This window comes from Falco peregrinus, chromosome Z, assembly GCF_023634155.1.
Source record: "Falco peregrinus isolate bFalPer1 chromosome Z, bFalPer1.pri, whole genome shotgun sequence".
In the NCBI taxonomy this organism is placed as follows: Eukaryota; Metazoa; Chordata; class Aves; order Falconiformes; family Falconidae; genus Falco; species Falco peregrinus.
Window position 1 is genome coordinate 42,480,333 of NC_073739.1, and position 19,433 is coordinate 42,499,765.

Sequence of the window (19,433 nt, forward strand, 5' to 3'; positions counted from 1 at the left end):
GTTAATGCTGTTCAGCTTTCTGTTTAAAAAATTTTTTTTTAGATTGTCAGGTGAAGGGAACTTAACAGGAAATAAATAATCTCATTTTTATAGCACTATTTTACTAAAAAGTAACTACAGTTACTCAGGAGTGAAAACTGGCAGTTTACTGTTAAGTATCTTTGTTTTTCTTGCTTCCCTTTACTTTTATATTTCTTTCTTTTTGTTCTAATGTTAGGAAAAACTGTCTCCTAATTTAATTCCATTGACAAAAAGGACCGTTATTTGAAGGTCAGTTAGGAAAGAATCTCTTCTAATTTAATCCCATTGACAAAAAAGGATGTTATTGGAAGATCAGTTTTAATGCATTTTGTTTAACAAGGTTTTCCCTGTATTTGTTTATTCCTTGATATTTTAAAAATTGCATTCAACACTATCTTTTTGAGACCCAGTCATTACAAAGAATGGTATGAACATCTTAGCCAGCTTAAATGAGGGTAACTGCATTCTTCCTAATAAAAAAGGAAGCCAACCCAAAAAGCCTAACAGTGGTTCTTACTTGAGATGTAGTGAGCTAATTGTTTCAGAACTTGGGAAATATGACCTCTGCTGTTGGTTTGTTGTGGATGATTAATGGGAAACGGAAAACAGCTCAGCAAGTATGTTCATTTTCATAGGAATGCATCCTACTTTAGTTTTGTAGGAGTCATATGAACATGTTTTGTTTGTTCTTCAGAGTTTTAACAGTGAATGTAGCAAGAGCAAGGTGAATTAGATTGTCTGTGAACTTAGTTTTTTGTAATTAGTAGTAGCTGCATGACATGTAGTTAATTTTTATAATTACTCATTTACCTCTGCTGTGAAATAAGTGTATCTGAGAATTCACTTTCTGACAACCAAGTATCAACACTGTGTTCCTGCTAGGCAGTTGCCACCACTGCAGAGTTATCAACAGCTTGCTACTGCTGTACCACACTTACAACTCTAAGCAATGAAATCCATTTTTGGAAAGTGCTGACTTACCATTGCTGGTTTCAAATGTACATATTATGTAAGCTTGAAAGCATGTTTCCTTTCATTCAGACAGATTGTTGTTACTACTGCAATTTAATAGAAGTACTTGCTGGTGGATTTCCTGTAGAAAGTGTTATGTGTAATTAAATACCACCAGATGCTAAGTTAGCAGTGTTTAGCTCTTTTACAATACTTTCCTGCAGTGAATTTGGCTTATTACCGACTTGCCTCTTGAACTGATCTCACAGCTCTCTGACACTGATGCTGGCTGTTCTGCCCACATGCACTCAATCCACTTCCATGGATTCCCATCTACTCCCTTGCGTCAGCACTGATCATCCCAGAGTGAACTGGGAGGAGTTAGAAAAAAACCAACCAAACAAAAGAAACCAAACCCCAACCAATGCTCCCCAACGCACCCCTGACTGTACAGTGTCCCAATACTGCCTGGCTCAACCTTGAAGAGGCTCATCACAGGGGGCCAGGCAAGGGTCCTGTGCAAGGCCAAGGGCAGGAGCAGGAGGTGGGGACAGGGGAGGCACCTAGCCCTGGGACAGGCTTACCTGCATTGGGAAACTGCTTTTAGTGCACTGTGCACATGTAGCAGCCTTGGCATCTCTCTGAATGTCTGGGCCTGAGGTGGGGATGGACACCCTGGGGTGCTTTCCAAAGAGCCTGCAGATGGTGTTGAGAGCATGGTGCAGTCCTGCCTAGGTCAGATGTGGCTTTGCTGTGTGGTTTGGCTAATGCAGCTTCCAGGACCCTCGGTCCTATTTCTGCAAGGTGCTGCCATATGCACACGGATGTTCCAGCCGCCAATGGCCGAGACCTTCACATAGTGCTGCACTGTGCTGTGTAGACGGGCCCAAGCAACTCATTAGCACAGCTGGCGATAATGGCACTGCCAGCTGTGCATGCATACCTTGGACAGATTCAGGAGAGTGCACAGCTTTGTCTTTTAACTGAGCAAAAGTTACTTGTTCTTAATTTTAAATTAGCTTTATGTATTATGAGGAAAACAGATGGACAAAAATATGGTGGCCTCAGTGTCTTGAGTAAATATTTCTGCTTCCTGAAACTTCTGGAGAGATGAACTCTGAGATGGCTGAGACTGGGTTGTATGAAACTGAACTAACAGAAACTGCCAGGTGAGAGTGAAGATTTTGTGCCAGTTGATAGTTGCTAGGGAAAAAAGCCATCAGAGATGGCCACAGCAGAGCCCACAGGATTTTGAGCAGCATCAGCCTGCCTTGTTGTCCGTATGGGATAATCCTTTCAGATGGAAAATAAACATGGTGCAACCAAATACTGAAAAAGAATTAAAGCCCATCCATTCTCCCATATGAAATTCCATCTTACAAATCTATTCTGGCTGTCATGCTGAAGTGAAGGTGTCCTCCAGAAAAGCCAAAATTGTCCATTGGTTTTGCAGACATGTTAAGAAAGGGTATGCTGCCTAAACACAGTCATAAAGGACCACTGTGGAAAGAAAGATACTGGACGCCCATGATACCACTGTAATAGTTACTTCAGCAGTTGACATTTACACAAGAGGATTTGAAAACAAGTAATGGTATTTTATTTTTTATTAGAACGGCAGGAAAAAGTATCCTGAGTTTGTCTATTGGTGTCTCATTCTTCAAAATGCAATTCTTCAGTTACATTCAGTTAAATTACCGTTATGTAAGTGGTTTATATAAGAGGTTGGCCACCAGCCAGTACATATTTTATCAAATTAAAAAACTAATCTCATGTGTTCATATCTTAGGTTTTGCAGGTCATCTGTCAGTGCTTTATTGCTACTGCCTACGATTCTTCACACTTCGCATATTCCTTGTTACTAACTTTTGTTTTGCACTGATGTCCTTCCATCTCAGGAAGAAGAAAGAAAGAGCCATGCTAATGTGAAAATGCAACCATAAAGTTATGCATAGAGGGTTATTGCATGGAATTAGATTTTACATGTATGAGTGTCAGATATGCTTGGAAAGATCGTTTCTAACTTTTGAACCTAAAAGATGTTGTTCAAAAGGCACCTAGCTACAGAAGTTCGAAGTGTATCCAGAATTGTGATTGCAAAATTCCTCTTTGTCACAGAGGGCAAAATCAGGCCCTCTGAATGCTCATGTTAGGTCCTTTCCATGGTCCTTGCTCTATGTGCAGTTGAACACATTATAATATTTTTGGCATTGATAGAGGAATTCTGTGGCTGCCTTCTTTTACCATCTGATTTGGTGAGACATATTATTGCCTGTCCTGATCACTTGGCAATTATTTTGCAGGTGGTAGATAATTGTCTTTGGATTTCCCAACACCAGATGCTTCATGTACTTGAGTAGTCCTAATTTTTTTTTTTAAAAAAACAGCAAAACCACACTCTGAGTGACAGCGTATTAATGGTGTTTTGACAAAGTCACGAAAAGGTCTTGTAAGTCACTTGGTACATGTATGCTTAGCTTTCATACATGAATGATTTTCCTAGTGACATTGACTTTTGCCCTTGGAAAACCAAAGTGAAAGAGTGCTTCAGTCATCGTATTGATAGAATTAACTTGTACTGTTTTTTAGAAAACACAGTGTTGATGGCACAGACTCATTCTAAATTCCTCTTGTTTAAAATCCATGTTCCTCAATTCTTTCTTCCTCACTGTTTAGATGTCCTCATTGATCTTTTTTTAAATTCTGAAATTGTATGCCTGTGCATCTGAGTTATGTATGGAGAGCTCTTAACCTTTAGAAAACTTATTTTTGTGTGTCACTTAAGTATAAGAAATACTGCATTAACAGCAATTAATTGGCACAAGTAGTGTCTTTATTTTATAATGTGGAGTCTTTGTTGCATCTTACAGGTATGTATGGGAATGAGCACACACCGGCTCCTGCCAGTCTGCGTGAGAGTTCTTATCTGTGTAAGCTTTGCTTGTAGAGCAGAGGCATATGGAGCTTTTGTGGTTACAGCTTAGGCAGAACACATGAAAAATTAGCCACTTATTAATAATTGTATAAATAAATGTTAAAAATATGTTGGTAAAATAGGAGACAATTTTAAGTATCTGTTCACATGTTGTTTGTATAGCAAGAGCACTATAACAGGGAAACTAGTTCACTTTTTGCCCTGGGTACAGCTCAGTATTGTTACATTTAGTTTTTATTTGAAAAAAGAATTGTTGGTTTAGTGCTAACTGTTCTCTGGATAGAACTAATACACAGCTTGCCAACATTTATATTTTTAAAATCATACCTGCTGTATATGGGACACATACGTTACATCAAAGAGAATCATTAAATGTCTTATGTATCATCAAACAGCTTTTCCCTGTGAAATTAGCAGAAGCAATAGTCCTGTTAGCTGATTGTACCAGGTATGTGTGTGTGTATGATAACAAAAATTGTAACATGTAAGAGTTCATCAGATTTCTTAGTGGCTTTTCTAAATAAAATAATGGTTCTATTTTTAGATTCCTGTGATCTGCTGAGATAATTTCTTCTAATATTCCAGTGAATTTGGTAGAGGCCAAAGTGAGCATCCTTTGGCCAGGTTGTATGTGATGGAATTTTCTACTGTTTTTTTGCTAGTTTTTTAATGTTGAGATCATTCTTTTATTTTTCGAATAAAGTCTGGTCATCTTAAGTTTCTCCTGCTGCTGCACACTTTGTCTTGCAAGTTTCTGGGAGTCGCCCAAAGAGCGTTCTGGCCTAAGGAGATCTTAACATCACTGCATGCATCATCATGTCTGTGTTCAATAAACTAACGTGGATTTACAGTCCTCTAACCATGTAATTGAGCCCTGCAAAGCCCCAAAAGAATTTTTTTAGGAGCAAACCTTTTGCTTCAAGATGGCAGTACCTAATGCTAACAATTAGCTCTGCCAGCTTTCATTTGTAACTTATTTACAAATTCTCAGATTTCCAGGTGTTTATCATGCCATGTGCCTACAAAATAAGATCACTACTTTAGTTACAAACTAAATAACATTGTCCCCATCACCATAATAGGGTACCTCTAAAATCTGAAGACAGGTGATATACTTCCTTTTCACATATACATTAAAATTGTTATTTTTGAACAGAAATTTCCTGTTCACTGCTTTCACTGGCTGGGACTAGTTCGGAAGAGTGTTTTATTAGTTCTAGGTTTTGGTTTTGCTTTTGTAAACCATACTTTCTGATTTTAAGGGAAGTTACATAACCATCTGCTGTTTTCTGGCCCCCCTGTAATGGTGCATGAATGGTAAGGGTCTCTGCCACAGTTCCCACCGGTCATTAGCCTGTCAGCAGTGCAGTATCTAGAGTAGCAATTCAGGAAGGAGGAGAGTGAAGTGAGCTGCAAAAACAATTAGTTACTGAGAGTGGACCCATCCCCTTGCTGGCACTCATCTGCACAGAGTCCTGGGCAGCACTGCAGAATAGAAGCAGGCTCCTTGTCTGGAAAAGCTTTGCTGAAAACCATCTTCCAACCATCACGCAGGATGTGCTGCCTGTGTCAGGTCACGCAAAGTCATCTTTCTCTCAGGAGACAGAACCTGTTCCTTACTTGCAGGGACTTAGTAGTAGAGACAGAGAGTTGCTGACTCAGCTGCAAGATGTCGGCATAAATATCCCTTAGTTTTGTATACATGGTTTGTGGGAAGTGACTTTAAATCTCACAGTCTTTTCTCTTTCGCATGAGCATGGTCACATGAAGCATGTTATATATATTTATTCATCAACATGAATGTACTCCTGTTGGAAATCATCCACAGCCATGTCCAGGTGACACTTGTGTTCTTTCCTTTGCGTATTGAATGTGTTGGTGATCAGACTCTTGTAAGAATTGGTGCTTTCTATGTTTTGTAGCTGTGTACATGTTGAAGATCCATCCATTTTTGGTGAGATTTTAATGATACTCTTTTGGTTGCTATAACAGTTATAAGAATAAAGATGAGAAAAGCAGAATCTTACTTTTGAAGTGGTGACAAAATGGAGATAGAAAGCAGAGGGGCACATAATCTCAGACCCGCAAAGAAGTGCTGGCAGGGAAGGAAAGGAAAAGAGGAGAGTCTGCCCTGCAGGAGGAAGGAGCAAAAAGTAAAAACCTGCTGGATATTCATATTGTGTGGGCCAGGCACAGGAAAGGAGCCACAGTAAAGATGCTTTCCAAAAGCTCCATTGAAACGGGTGTCTTTCATGGGAGAAGTCACTTGGTGTAAAACACACAATTACAGGACAGTCTTCCCTGCCCATTTCTTTCCCACATATTTGCATGCACATCGTTGATGTTATGGTGCAGAGGGAACAAGGACGCCAGATAATGAAGACTTGGATGATATAATATGTCATAAACATTAAAGGTTAAGTATTCTGGGAAATGAGAGACTGCCTTGCTGCCAGTATGCTCCTTCCAGTTTATGTCCTCTCTGAGGTTTCAGTGGACCCAGTAAGAGCTCCTTTCCCACTAGGACACTGTGATGCTGTGCATGAGGTTGCATTCCAGCTTCTAGCTGGAGCAAGTTGTCATCGGTCAGCGTGTGAGTGTCATGCCTTTTTTTAGGAGCCTGCATATCTTTGCTGGATGGCGCAGTGCCCAGCCTTCTGAAGCAACACTTCTGGTGGATACAAATGTCCCATAGCTGTCCACAAGTGGGAAATGGAGAACATATACAAAGGGAGACATTTTTCCCCAAGTTAAGAATTTTCTCTTCTTGTTTATACCAGGCAGGTCAGCTTTGATTCTAGGCTTGAAATGAAAGCATTTTCCGCACGTTGGTTTGCCTTGTGACTAAGGTTTGTAAGAACAGCATAGGGATTTTTCCATTTGTATCTATACATTTTCTGCAGATGCTTCCCAGGCAGTGGTGGGAAACCAACACCAGTGGCCAAATTGAAGCTCTTTAGAAAAATAATGGCCACAGTGTCATTTTTGTTCTGTGAAAAACGTACTCCAGATGCTGGCCTTTTGTTTCACTGTGTTATGTTTTGATGCCATGGATATTTTTATGCTTGTTCAGCTGTTATGCTAGCAACTGCTAACTGAGATAGATGCTGTGGAAGTTTGTATTATACGTTATGAGGCATTTGGAAATGTTTAAAAATAACCTCTCGTTCTGTTCCCTACTGGGATATTTTTGTTGGCCATGTTGGAAGCTTGTCACTTGATTCATTGAGAGTGACTTCTGTTAGTCTCTTAAAACTCAGTGGGAACTCAATAAAAGGTCAAAGCTGGTATGGGTAGAGCCTTTACAAGACTTTGAGAAGAGGAATTAATAGCCAAAATGGTGAAATGTCTTGTAAAAATCCAAACCAAGAGAAGCATTCATTTGCGGATGATTAACCACTGCAACAAGGAAGTGTGCGTTCGATTGCTGCGACATGGCTCCAAGCTCACAGCCAGAAGGGCTGGTAAATTTAAATTTATTTTACTCAAACCTTTTCCCTGCCCCCACCCCACCCCCCAGTTTGTTGTGCTAATAGAGGTCTGTTGGAAAGGAACTGTACGGTGAATGACAATGTCACATCAAGTACAGCAGAGAATAAGGATGAATTCCTGACAGGAGCAGAGTTGCAAATGGAGGATGAATGAGACAAAACTTAAATGACATTTGTTGTAATAGCTGATGTAAATTGTGGATTTATTTGTTAACTGCCAACAAATGAGTGACTGGAATTTTTCCCCTCGTAGTTTTCTTGGGCTGAGGGAGAGAAATACTTTGAAACTGATAATTTCTGACAAAGCTAAATAGGTCTTAAATTAGCAGACAGGTTCATGGCAGATTTTGGATGCCAACTAAATACAGTGTGAGTTCAGTTTAGCATTTTACTTCAACTAAGTGGATTGGGTTGCCAGATCATAACTTTGTTGGTTTTATTTTTCTAGATACAGAATAATTTAATATAGTGAGTAATGTTACGGGGGGGGGGGGGGGGGGGGGGGGGGATGGGGAAGGGAATCTGGTTCAGATCTGGTTTTCACTTCCACATAACACAAGTGCAACCCAGGGAACAACGTGTATTCAACATTGCTTTGGATAGCAACCAAAACAAAGACTTTTTTTCTCGTTTTTATACCAAATCTCTTTGCCAAAGATGGCTTGGCCTGTCTATCAGTTTATCTGTCTCTGTTTCTTTAATGTTGTGAGACGTTTCAAAATTTGTTTCTCCATGCTGTTTATGGTACTGTTTACTTTTGTTATTTTTGCATATATAGATTGACAGATTTCAGTTTCCATGCACCTATATAAAACTATGCCTTTGTATTGAATCTTCATTTCAGTAATAAATATTTACAGAAGAATTAACTGAGAATGTCCTGGCAAAGACCAGAATACTCTCACACCTTTGGCATCTGAAAATCAGAATGCATTAAGCACAGCAGATACGGGAGAACCTGCTTCTTGCAGTGACTTGTCTCTTGAATAGCAACAGCCCCTGGCTGCCTTTGCTTCATGAGTTCACCACTCAGGGTAAACGATCATGTCTACGAGAATGCACTGAACTCCCTTGATTCAAAAACAGGTAGTAAGATTGAAAAGCGTTAGTATTTAGATGTATTTTGTATCCTTATACATCAGAGGTTAAACGCTGGCTCCAAATAGACACAAGCCGTCTTGTTGGTTTAATATGACACTAGTCTAGTAATGTGTTTGTGCACTGGAGCTACATCGGTTCTTAAAAGACTTGATTTTACAGTAGTTCATAGGATGTTATTCCTTTTGGTATACACATACATAAAACCTGTATGTCAGCATATGAAACCTAAGGACTGGAGGTAGCTTGTGCAAAACTCATGGCAGGGGCCATAAATCCTTGGAAGAACCCTGTTGTGTTTGCAACCACTTCAGACCAACGCTGACTCTCACCAGGAGGCTCACCCAAGCTGAGTAGGGGTGATGAAATGTCCCACTTTCTTCCTTTTCTTGGGTGCTAAGCTTTCACATTGTGCCCACTTCTTTTCAACCTTGGTCTCATTGGCCTGGTGCTAGACACTGAGTCGCTGCAGTTCCTTCACCAGCTTCTCCCGTTTCCTTGAGCTACTGACAGATGTATCTTGCCTTCTCATTCCTGCTTCCATGATACGCAGTTCTCTCTCCCTGCTACTCCCTTCAGCATTTTCGCTGCTTAATCCTGGTTCTGGAATGGGGTCAGCAGTGCTGGGGTGGGCTCCTTCCAGGCCAGAGGGAGGTTAGAGACAGGCACACCAGAACGCCTGCTGTGCTGTGTGCTCTGTTTTGCTTCTGTCTCTGTGCTTTGGGTGCCCTGTGGGTGTGAAAAGCAGGGCGATGGTCTCCGGTGGCTGCACTAGCTGTGACATTGGTTGAACACTGACACACAACGCTGTTAAGAGGTGAGTTGCAACGCTGCAGTCACCGGGGTGAGTTGGCAACTGTTGACAGGGCTTTACTCCCTTCTAGAATTGCCTGTAAGATTAGAACAGATGGGAATGGCCAGCAGGAAAGCCAGGTCACTGTCTAGAAAGGAGTTATTATAACTGTCATTGATTTACTCTCCTTGCAAATCTAGAACAGGTGTTTTCTGTGGGCACGGGATGTGGGTAAGGTAGGGATCTATGTCCTCCTACTTCTGAGGGCTGGACATCTGGCCGTGATGTGGATCTTGCTTTGATATAGATCTCGTGTAGGGGAATATTTGAGTTTAGTGCAATTCTAGATTCTGTTTCCCTTTCCTGCATATTCTTTGTGACATCCATGCACTTTGCTTATGTGAGAAAGTCACCCTCCCCTTCCCTCTGAAAGGTCATTTGTTCATAGTACAAATGAATTTTGTCCACATTGAAAACCAGCAAAGGACTACACAATATTTCTAGAGGAAGTAGTAAAAGGGTTAGGAAGAAACTGTCCTAATTGCAGCCTGGCTGGCCTTACTTGTTTCAATGAAGTATTGCCAGCACTGCTCTTTCTGGGCAATATCTAATTTTACATTGCTGTTTAGAAGAAGGAAAGACACTTGTTCCTTTCTCCACTATACTAAGCCTTTACAGATGTGTAATTGTGTTTGCATGTCTGGTAAGTAAAGCTGTGTGCAGTGTATCTGGTCACCAAACAATGCATGAACTGAATTTTTCAATAAGCAGAGGATACGTTTTTCTGGGGTGCTGTATTTCCAGCAACTGCAGCTGCTTAAGAGAGGTGAAGCTGGGGCTGCCCTTCATCTTGTTAATCCTCAGCTGCTGGTTTTGGCCCCTTTAGGAACACTAGCGGCTGACAAAATTTTTTTATACCTCTTGCATGTTAATATTCTCAGCAGATGACCACTGTAAAGTCATGTTTTATTCAGCTGTTCATGTTTCTATCTGCTGTAGCCAGTTAGAGGTTTGAACTAATCCCAGTATTTGGTGGAAGAGAAGCCGACTTTTGTCTAGTGTAATGAGATCTTTCTGGAACTGTAAAATTTGTCTAGTTGTCAGAAAAGTGTAGCAGATTTTTCCTATAGATATATAATACTAAAAATAAAATTTAGGTTATTTACTTGATATTCCAGTAATAGGTGTTAAAAGATTCTGATCTATGGAATGTAAATTGCTGGTAGAAATATAAAATGAAGAATGGAACAAAGAAGTTGTTCTCAAATGTAATTTAATACTGAAGTCATCCTTTAAATCTAAACACAATATAAATTTAGTAGACTCTTCAAAATCTATGTTTGCTGTGGGCTTACACAGTTCATAGCTAATTGTTTCCTCAGTCCTTGACCTGAGAAATGTTGTGGTGTTATAGGGAATATGAAGTAAAGAACAGCTTTATATATTTAATTTTTCAAATATTAAATGAGCTTGCAACAGCAGCAGTTAATGCCTGTTCTAAATTTTCAGTTTTTTACATCAAAACATTACTTACTTACGCATCTGTTTGGCTGATGTAGAATGCATTTCATATGTCATAATAACATGCAAACCAGTTGAAAATTCTTGTAATCCACTAAGGCTAAGTAGTGGACTGTAAAGCTGATGTATGCTCTGGAACTGCTACATATTCCAGTGTTAATACAACCCCTTCAGAAAACACTGATCTGAAAATGTTCCTCTACCGCCTTCTATCTACAGTTAATCACAGTGTCAGAAGTTTGCTAGTTATTTGAGAAAAATACAGTTTTAATGAAAGTTAATATGATCTCTTGTGTTTATGTTCACTATGCACACTGGAATTTACTCTGAGGAAGGAGAGAAGGCTCAAGAATCATCAATTGGGGTGACCTTTCTTTGCGGTAGTTGCAGCTGTCTTCTCTATGATGAGAAACATGATGAAGATATATTACTGACCTTGCATCTAAGCAGGTATAGAGATGCCTATGGCCGAGATTCTCAAATCTGAGAGGTTAAATTTAGTCCTTTAATCCATACTGAGGTGTCTAAGTAAGTGGTTCAACTTACCTTTTACTTCTATTAAGAGAAAGTGGAAACCACATTTGAAAATCAAACGGTAGTACTTGTGTATCTAAAAATACATGTAGGTGTTTAATGTTGGGCTCCAGAGTTTAAAAATTTTGGATTTTATATTTTTAAGATATCTGAATGCACTCTCAAATGACTTGGAGTGCGGTTTGATGATCCAGTGTTACCAGCTATTACAGTATGCTTAGGAGAAAGTTTACCCCAGATCTCACCTCTTAGTGTTCTTAGACTGTTGTGTCCAGTTTCCATCAGTTTGTGTCCTCCTCTTGATGATTGTGACAAATGTATTTGTTAATGCACAGACTGGTGTAGACAGTAAGTTCCAGCACAAAATATGTTTCATGCTGAAACGTGATGAATTTCTAATGTGGCTGTGATAGGAGAGGACAGAATAGTTGAGGCAAGAAATTATGCAGCCAAATTAAGCTAATGATGAGACATCTGCATTTTCTTTATTGAGGACAAGCTATGCAGACCTGCTGGCTTTGTGTTGGTGAGAGGAGTACTTCTCTCTCTCTGTGTCCCTGGTCAGGTGCTGCACTTGTGAGACCGTCTGACAAGCCAGTTCAGGAAGAAAAACCATCAGAGAACTAACCCAGGAAGAAAACCAGTTCTTTTCCTAGGTTAGCTTTACAAGCTGGCTTGCTCAGGGCTGAAGTAAGGGGAAGCAGAAACGGTGGGTTTCGTTGATTTTGCCATAATGTGAAATCTCACCTGGAGGCATGGCCAGTGTATCTCCCAGAGAGCAGGAAGAGGTAACGAATTACAGGGGGGGGACGACATCTGCCTGGGCCATTTTGAAGACTGAAATGGGGAAATCAGTTTTAATAGCTAATGTGTTCTACAGAATAAGGGGATGCTTCCTGAGGACGGTGTTCTGTAATTAAGAGGTTTTCTGTGATGAATGTAACATGACAGGTAAAAGGATTCATTAAGAAATTGATACAGAAACATTTCTGGTCACATTAGAATCAAGCTAGCTTGTTCAAGGAGTGAATTAATGTAGGTTTTCTATAATTTCTTACGTTTTTAGAAATATTTGTAATATGTTGTTATTTTATGTTGCATTTATTGGCATTTCATCCCGACTGGCATTAAGTTTGGTATAACTTTAAAGTTACCAGATATTAGCAAGCCATCACTTACCCAACTTTTGGGAAGTCTGTGAACTGGGTTAACTTAGCAAGTACCTTACTTACCCATTCGATTGTCTGGAGAGCATGCTTACAGAGCTGCAGAGGTTGCATAGAGGGTTTTATGATAACTGTCAGGCACTCTGTCATACAGCAGGAGCTAAGGTAGATGTTTACGTGAGGAAGTGTTGTAACAAGTTTCAAGATTCCTAGTGCAGCAGCCCTTTCTCACAAAGTGTTACTCTGGTTGTTTAATTTCATTTACGAAGTTTAAACATGTTAACTTTGTATTGGGAGATTTTTCTGCAAGTACTGGGTATTTTGGGCTCTGGCAGAAATATGATCACGTGTCTGTGTCTGGCTCAGGGCAGGTCTACTGCTGAGTGACCTATTAGGACACAAAGCTGTTATGAAACTGAGGCTTTCATGGATATGTCCTGTCCCATGATAGTCGTGGTAGATATACGCGCGCGCGCGCGTGTGTGTGTGTGTGTGTGCGCGTGCGTGTGTGTGTGTGTGTGCGTGTGAGGTCTAGGGTAAGGCAAGTATCACCAACTTTGCTGCAATCTGCTAGTAGTAGCCAATGACTTAAGGATATTCTTTTACTATCTAGTGTAACAAAGGAAAGTAGGTTTCAGAAACAAAGTTAATAATTTCAGTGCAATGAATGGTACTTAAAATTCTTAGTACTAATAATGTACAAAAAAAAAGTGGCTTTTTCAAGAAAAAATGTGAAGAGTCTTCTGATCTTAAAGTGAGATTCTTTGCAGAATTCTGGTCAGTTATAGTTTGGTTACTATTTAAAATCGTGGCTTAGTATTGTAATCCAAATGCACCTAAGCTGTTTACTGTCCTATATTGTAGATGCCTTTATGACGGGGATTTTTGCTTTTCAGTTTTTGTCCTGGTTCGTCTGTTTACAGAGCACTGGTGCATCTCTTCTTTATAGCATGGTTCAGGACATACTTTATTTCCTTCACCTCAAATTGACCATAATAGGTCTTTTGTTCAGTTTAATTTTTTTTATGTTTGCCATCCTTTAACAGAAAACTTTAATGTAGCTTGCTGAGACCCTTGTAATTCACACTGAAAACCATTATATATCCAGTGTAATTAGGGCTGGAGATGTACTGTTTTTCAGAGTACTTTTTTTTTCTGTAATAGTATATTTTCTGTTACATCATGTTGTTTTGAAGTCTCTGAACCTTAATCTTTACCACAATAAAACTGGAATGAATCTTTGATAATGTCAGTTCACTGTCTTTTACAGAAATCTTTCACTAAAATCAAAGAATTAGGCTATTTGAAATAGTACATTGACATGGATTTCCTGAGTTACTTGTTGGACAAGTCATGTAGCCTTGTATTGGTTTTACCTGCTTGATCCTTATCCATCTGTTGTTTTTGTATTAGTCAGTAAAGAATGGAGAGATGCTTAACATCACAAAATGAGAAGTACTAAGTGTTATGTGTTTCTGTTGCACATGATACTGTGTATGGTCTGTTCCTTTTGCATATAGATGGTATCTGATGATGGTAATGAGAGTTAGGACAAATTTAAATCTATTTTTCCCATCACTTTTTCTGAGCTTTGTGTCTGACTCTTCTCCCTTCCACTCCTGCAACTGATGACTAACAGCAGTCACTGCTGTGTTGATATAGTTGCTAAACACCAAGACTCTTTCAGACTTACTGCTACTGACGTTAAACTGGAAAAAGGTAAGTTTCAGGAAGAGAAAGCTTGGGCAGCAAGTGGGGTAATAAGAAACAAGCATACCATAAGGCTAAGAAAGACTCCTCTCTGAGGGTGGGAGAGAAAAATTTAAAGGAGAGGGAGAAAAGAAACTGTGCGTACAAAGAGTAGAAAGATGACTGGAAGAAAAATTAGACATGAGAAGAGGGAGCTTTTTAGAGGTGAGGCTCTTTCATTCTGTTTCAATGATATGTAATCCTCATACTGAGTGTCAGCCACCTTCTCCTTTTGTCCTCTCTACTGTTAATGTGAATTTATCGTGATAACCTATTATCTCTTTTTAATGTGATTCTCTATCAAAAATTCCCCACCTCAGCCCTTATCTTACCACATTCTCCTCAAAGAAATAAAGGTGGGTTGTTGTGTTTATTTTTACTGTTATTGTTATACACCAAATAAGACCAATTCACATATGTACTACGTGTTAATTAATATCAGAAGTCTTATTGTTAGTAGAAAATGAGCTGTTTTGTTTTCTGTTTTGCATTACAGCATTATTAGCTGCATCAGTTACAGTTAAGCACATCTGGTTACTGCAGTGTTGTAAAGATGTTGCCCTCTGTAGCTTTTCAAAAACCTTTTCCAGTTTTTGCTAATCATGTGTGGTTTGGTTTCAATATACAAAATAATTGCAGAATCATCTTTCCAACCTTTTTTTAATACTATTGGAAGGATGAGTTTTGCCACCAGGAAGGCAGAAATTTAGGATCACTATTCTCATCTCCTTTTTTAAGGTATCCAGCTGCCAAAGGAAGATGAGATTTCAGTACCTGTGACTTCAAGCTCCCCCGTTAAGGACACTGGGGAGAATGTTGATCTTGCCATTGAACAGGAAGAGAAGATGAAAGAAGAACCTTTAACCATCTCGGAAATGGTATACAATCCCAGTGCCAGCTTGCTGCCCACCCCTGTTGATGATGAGATTGACATGCTCTTTGATACCTGTCCAAGAGTAGAGAATGAGAAAGATGATACAGATTCATTTGAGGAACTGGAAGCAGATGAAAATGCATTTTTGATTGCAGAAGAGGAAGAACTGAAAGAAGCTCGGAGAGCACTTAGGTGGAGCTATGACTTTGTAATGGGCAACATAGAGGTGAATGCCTTTGTGAAGAGTTTCTCCAGACTTCTTCTTGTAGGCCTTGGACTGTTGTTGTTTGTGTTTCCTCTTCTGCTTGTTCTTTTGGAATCGGACCTTCAAATTTCTTTTCTTCATGAAATCCGTCAGACACCAGAATTTCAGCAGTTTCATATTGAATATTACTGCCCCCTTAGGCAGTGGGTGGCTTGCAAAATAAACTTCATTTGTGACATGCTGGGCAGCTTTTAAATTTGAAATAAATATGATAAAACTAAGGGCTATATTCAAAATTTCAGTTAGTGCCAGCTTTCCATATTGCCCCTGGGGCCATCATTTGGTAGCTGTCTTCATATCCAGTTCATTACAGATTCTTCAGCTTCTTAAATTCTCTTTACATACTTAAGCTACCCCTTTAGTTACAGGTTTATGCAGTCACCATTCAATAACAAAAAAAGAAGCTTTATTTTAATTGCATTTCAGACTTCCTGCTCATCTATTACATCGTATAAGATGGGGTCACAGTAAAGTTCATTGTCCTTAACCTTTAGATTCATGACACTAAATCCAATGAAACTGAAAGAAAAACCTTTTTGAATATACTCCTTAGTACAGCAGTCTCTTCTAACCAATGCCTATACAAGCAATGTTTATGCTGGGGTTTTGTTTTTGAGTTGGTTTTCTGTTTGTTTGGTTTTTTTACATTTTTATGTGTTTAAAATATTTTGGTAAATTTTTAGCAAAAGACAACTTCTGATGTTATTTAAATGTAGAAACCGTTAAGAGTAATGCACAAGGGCACGTAGGGTGTTTTTAGTGTTTTAGCAATGATTTGTTTTTAAACTATGGGCTGAAGAATGAATGAGTTTAATATAGCTCTGTATAGAGGGACTGTGGTTTGGAAATATATTAAAAGTTCACTCAAGTTCAGTAGGGGCTGATTGGATGAGGTGAAAGGACACCAAGTGTGCAGAAGAATTTCTGAAAGGCACAGTTGTAAAGCTTGGGGAAGTGAGCAGAACTAAAAATAATGATCCTTCCTCTTACCTGTCAGGTTGTCTTACACTTTATCAGTGCTGTAGAAAGTCCCTACAAGATAGTCCAAGTACGTAAGTATGTTTTGGAAGACATTGAGTCTTCAGTCTATATGTAGATTACTGTACATAACATAGAAAAAGACAATAGTAAGGAGAAAAAAAAAAAAGAAAAAAGAAGAAAAAAAAAGAAAAAAAAAAAAAAGCACCCTACCTAGATCAATAGGGAGTTACCTACTTTACAAATTAAGAGAAGGGGAAAGGAGGAAAAGGAATATATTTTTTGTATTCCTTTTTAAAAACAAGCATTAGGCTGTACAGTCGATGTAAAAGTATCCTACTGACTCAGTTAAAGGCTTAAACACTTTAAGAGAGATGCATCTTCATCCCTGATGCCCATTATTACTAATCTCTAAGACAACATATTTTCCGTGCATACTAATATGCTTCCTTTCACATACAGCAGCATACTTACCCTCTTTCCCATTATTGTAAGCCCAGTTACATGGTCTAATGCTGTTTCGTGTAACATGGATTTGTGTATCTAAAAGTATTCCAATATAGCTTAGAGAATATACTTAAGTACAATCTTGTCAATATTGAGAACATTCGAAGGCCTTAAATACAACCCCTGTGGTACATTTGAAGAGGAGAAAGTTTTTATTCTTTTTCCCTGACCTGATATTAGTGCAGATGTATTTCATATTTAAACAAGGGAAATCTGATTTTGGCCTCAGAGCCTTTCTCCTGCTTAGACATTTATGAATTGGAGACATATTTAAGGCTATTTTATTAGATGTGCATTTAACACATTGTACCAGATCTCCTACTGAATAAATTAATTTAGTTTTGATATCAGAGAATCAGTTTTGCTTGGTTTTCTCATGTGAACCTTTGCAGATTCTAGTTTGAAAATGGCAATTTCCATGGTGGGTTTCTCCTTTCCCTCTAATCTTCCCCAGTTTTTGAAGGACAAAACAGTTACATGGCTTAGGAGTTCTTTTTTAGTTGAAAATTTTTGAATTGCTATTCATTTCCCAACCAAGAAAGGCTGAATTAAACAACTACCTTTTTTCTCTTGTCTTTGGTTGTCCTTGCCAATCTGTTCCCCAGAAGAATCGTTATTGATTAGTTATTGATGTGTACTTCTTCTTGTGCTACTTGCAGCTAAATGATCCTTTCCCATGAGGTAGTAATCATTCAGCCTAATAGAAACGGAGAGTGAACTAAAGACGATATTTGCCCTTAACAGGAAATTACTCACTTGCATTGTTTCTAAACAAAGATGTCAGAAAAGGTGTTTTGAGTTGTGAAGGCTGTGGCAGCTGGCATCCTGCTGGATCATGGAGACATGGTTCCATAGAGGATTCTATATAAGCCTGATAAGTATTTAAGCAAAAACAAAAACCAAAACTTAGATCTTATGCTCTAAAATATAGTCTTGTCCCTGTAAATTACAGCACTCCCAAAGTAGGAGTATTATTATGCTTGATTTAACTCTATCAGAAAATAGCTGAGTTGCATGAGAACATAATCTCAGAAACTGTGCAGTGCAGTAAGGTTTTACGTAGGGTTAAATGCAAGCGTGTGTGCGCACATACGCCTGCCTTTACTAACTATGTGCATATATTCAGGCCTGGCCTTTTAAAATTCTTCCCTTCCTTCCTGATATTCTCTAGTCTGTAAAAGTAATTTAACCGAAGGTAATGAGAATCCTGTAACTTAAAGGCTAGGACCACGTAATACATGCAGAAGGATATGGCTGGGCATATTCAGAGAGAGTAGCAGTCTCGTATTTTATGGGTGAGGATGACAGACTTGGATTATGGAGAATCTATAGGTACAGTATTGTGTATTTCTGTCTGTGCTTGGATTATATTGTTAAATGTTATGTACTTGAAATCTATTTTGTGGTTTGTCTAACATTTATAAACACAACTCTGGGAAGAATTTAAAATGGTTTTATTTCATGGAGACTAAGGGGAAAATATACCTGTAACTTGAGCCTTATCTTTGTACAGTGAATTTCACATTTCTATATGTCAACATCCTGATTGTTTTGTATGTTGATATGATGGCAGGAAACCCTAATAAAAATACACTGGAGAAAAGGTTTCTGCAGTTATGACTGTTCATATGGTGAAAGATGTTTCATAAATAATAGTTCTTGTTGAGAATTAATCAGTACGTGATGCAGTGCGGATTTCTTAGAACTCTTACAGGTTTTTTTACATACTGATTTTTTTATTCATCAGCTGGAAAGACAGTAAGAAAGTGCTTTAAAATGAGATATTATTAACATGGCTTCAGATACACTAACCAAGGGCTTAATGGTTTGCCCAGTTACTATGTAAGAGTTGGTCATAGTCTTCAGTTTGCCCTGAAATAAAATTACTACACAGAGAATACAAATTGAGAACTCTGGTTTTAAAGTTAGGCCCTTTTAAAGTTAGACCCATAAAATATGGCTGCAACCTTTTGGTAGGCAGTTCTGGCTAGACTGTTATGCAAGCAAAGCTTTGCAGCTTTTGGATGGAGCTTGCTTATATTAAGTTGATTTGGAGCTCGGACAGTGAAAAAGCATCCGGTAAGAAACATACAGTCTGCAAAGAGGAAACAACATTGTTTTGGAGAGCTAAGTCAGAAAAAAACAAGGACACTTCTTGAACACATAAAACATTTAGATGCAGATGTGTATGTACAGTACAGAAGGTGCCAAAATGTAAATGGGCTGTCTGGCAATTTGAAATGTAAAGGGCCAGTACTATATAGTACAAGTACACCTATTTGCTCAGTTGAAATGGGGTAAGTTGTAATGCTGCCTTGAAAAGAGGTTGCATTCCTGCGGTAACGTGAGAATACAGTATATCCTCCTCAACATTCTAAGTACTTACCACAATTTATGGGAATAGCATGTGTACTTCGAGTAGAAATTCAGAATTTGTCATAAAATTCCTTCTGAATAATGACACATAAAATTTCTCTAAAATTAAAACTCACAGAAATGTCACGCCAAATTGGCATCTGAAGACATCAGGATGCAGGTATCAGTGCTAAT

The 19,433-nt window shown here is 38.7% G+C and overlaps 1 protein-coding gene across 1 annotated transcript in view; it reads left to right on the top strand.

Annotated features, from left to right (window-relative positions):
* FRMD3 (FERM domain containing 3) overlaps positions 1-18,490 on the top strand; it is a 140,566-nt gene extending 122,076 nt beyond the window's left edge. The window contains exon 14 of the mRNA XM_055791516.1: positions 14,998-18,490. Within this exon, the coding sequence (XP_055647491.1) occupies positions 14,998-15,593 (596 nt within the window). The 3' untranslated portion in view covers positions 15,594-18,490. The remainder of the gene's footprint in view (positions 1-14,997) is intronic.
* The last annotated feature ends 943 nt before the right edge of the window (positions 18,491-19,433 follow it).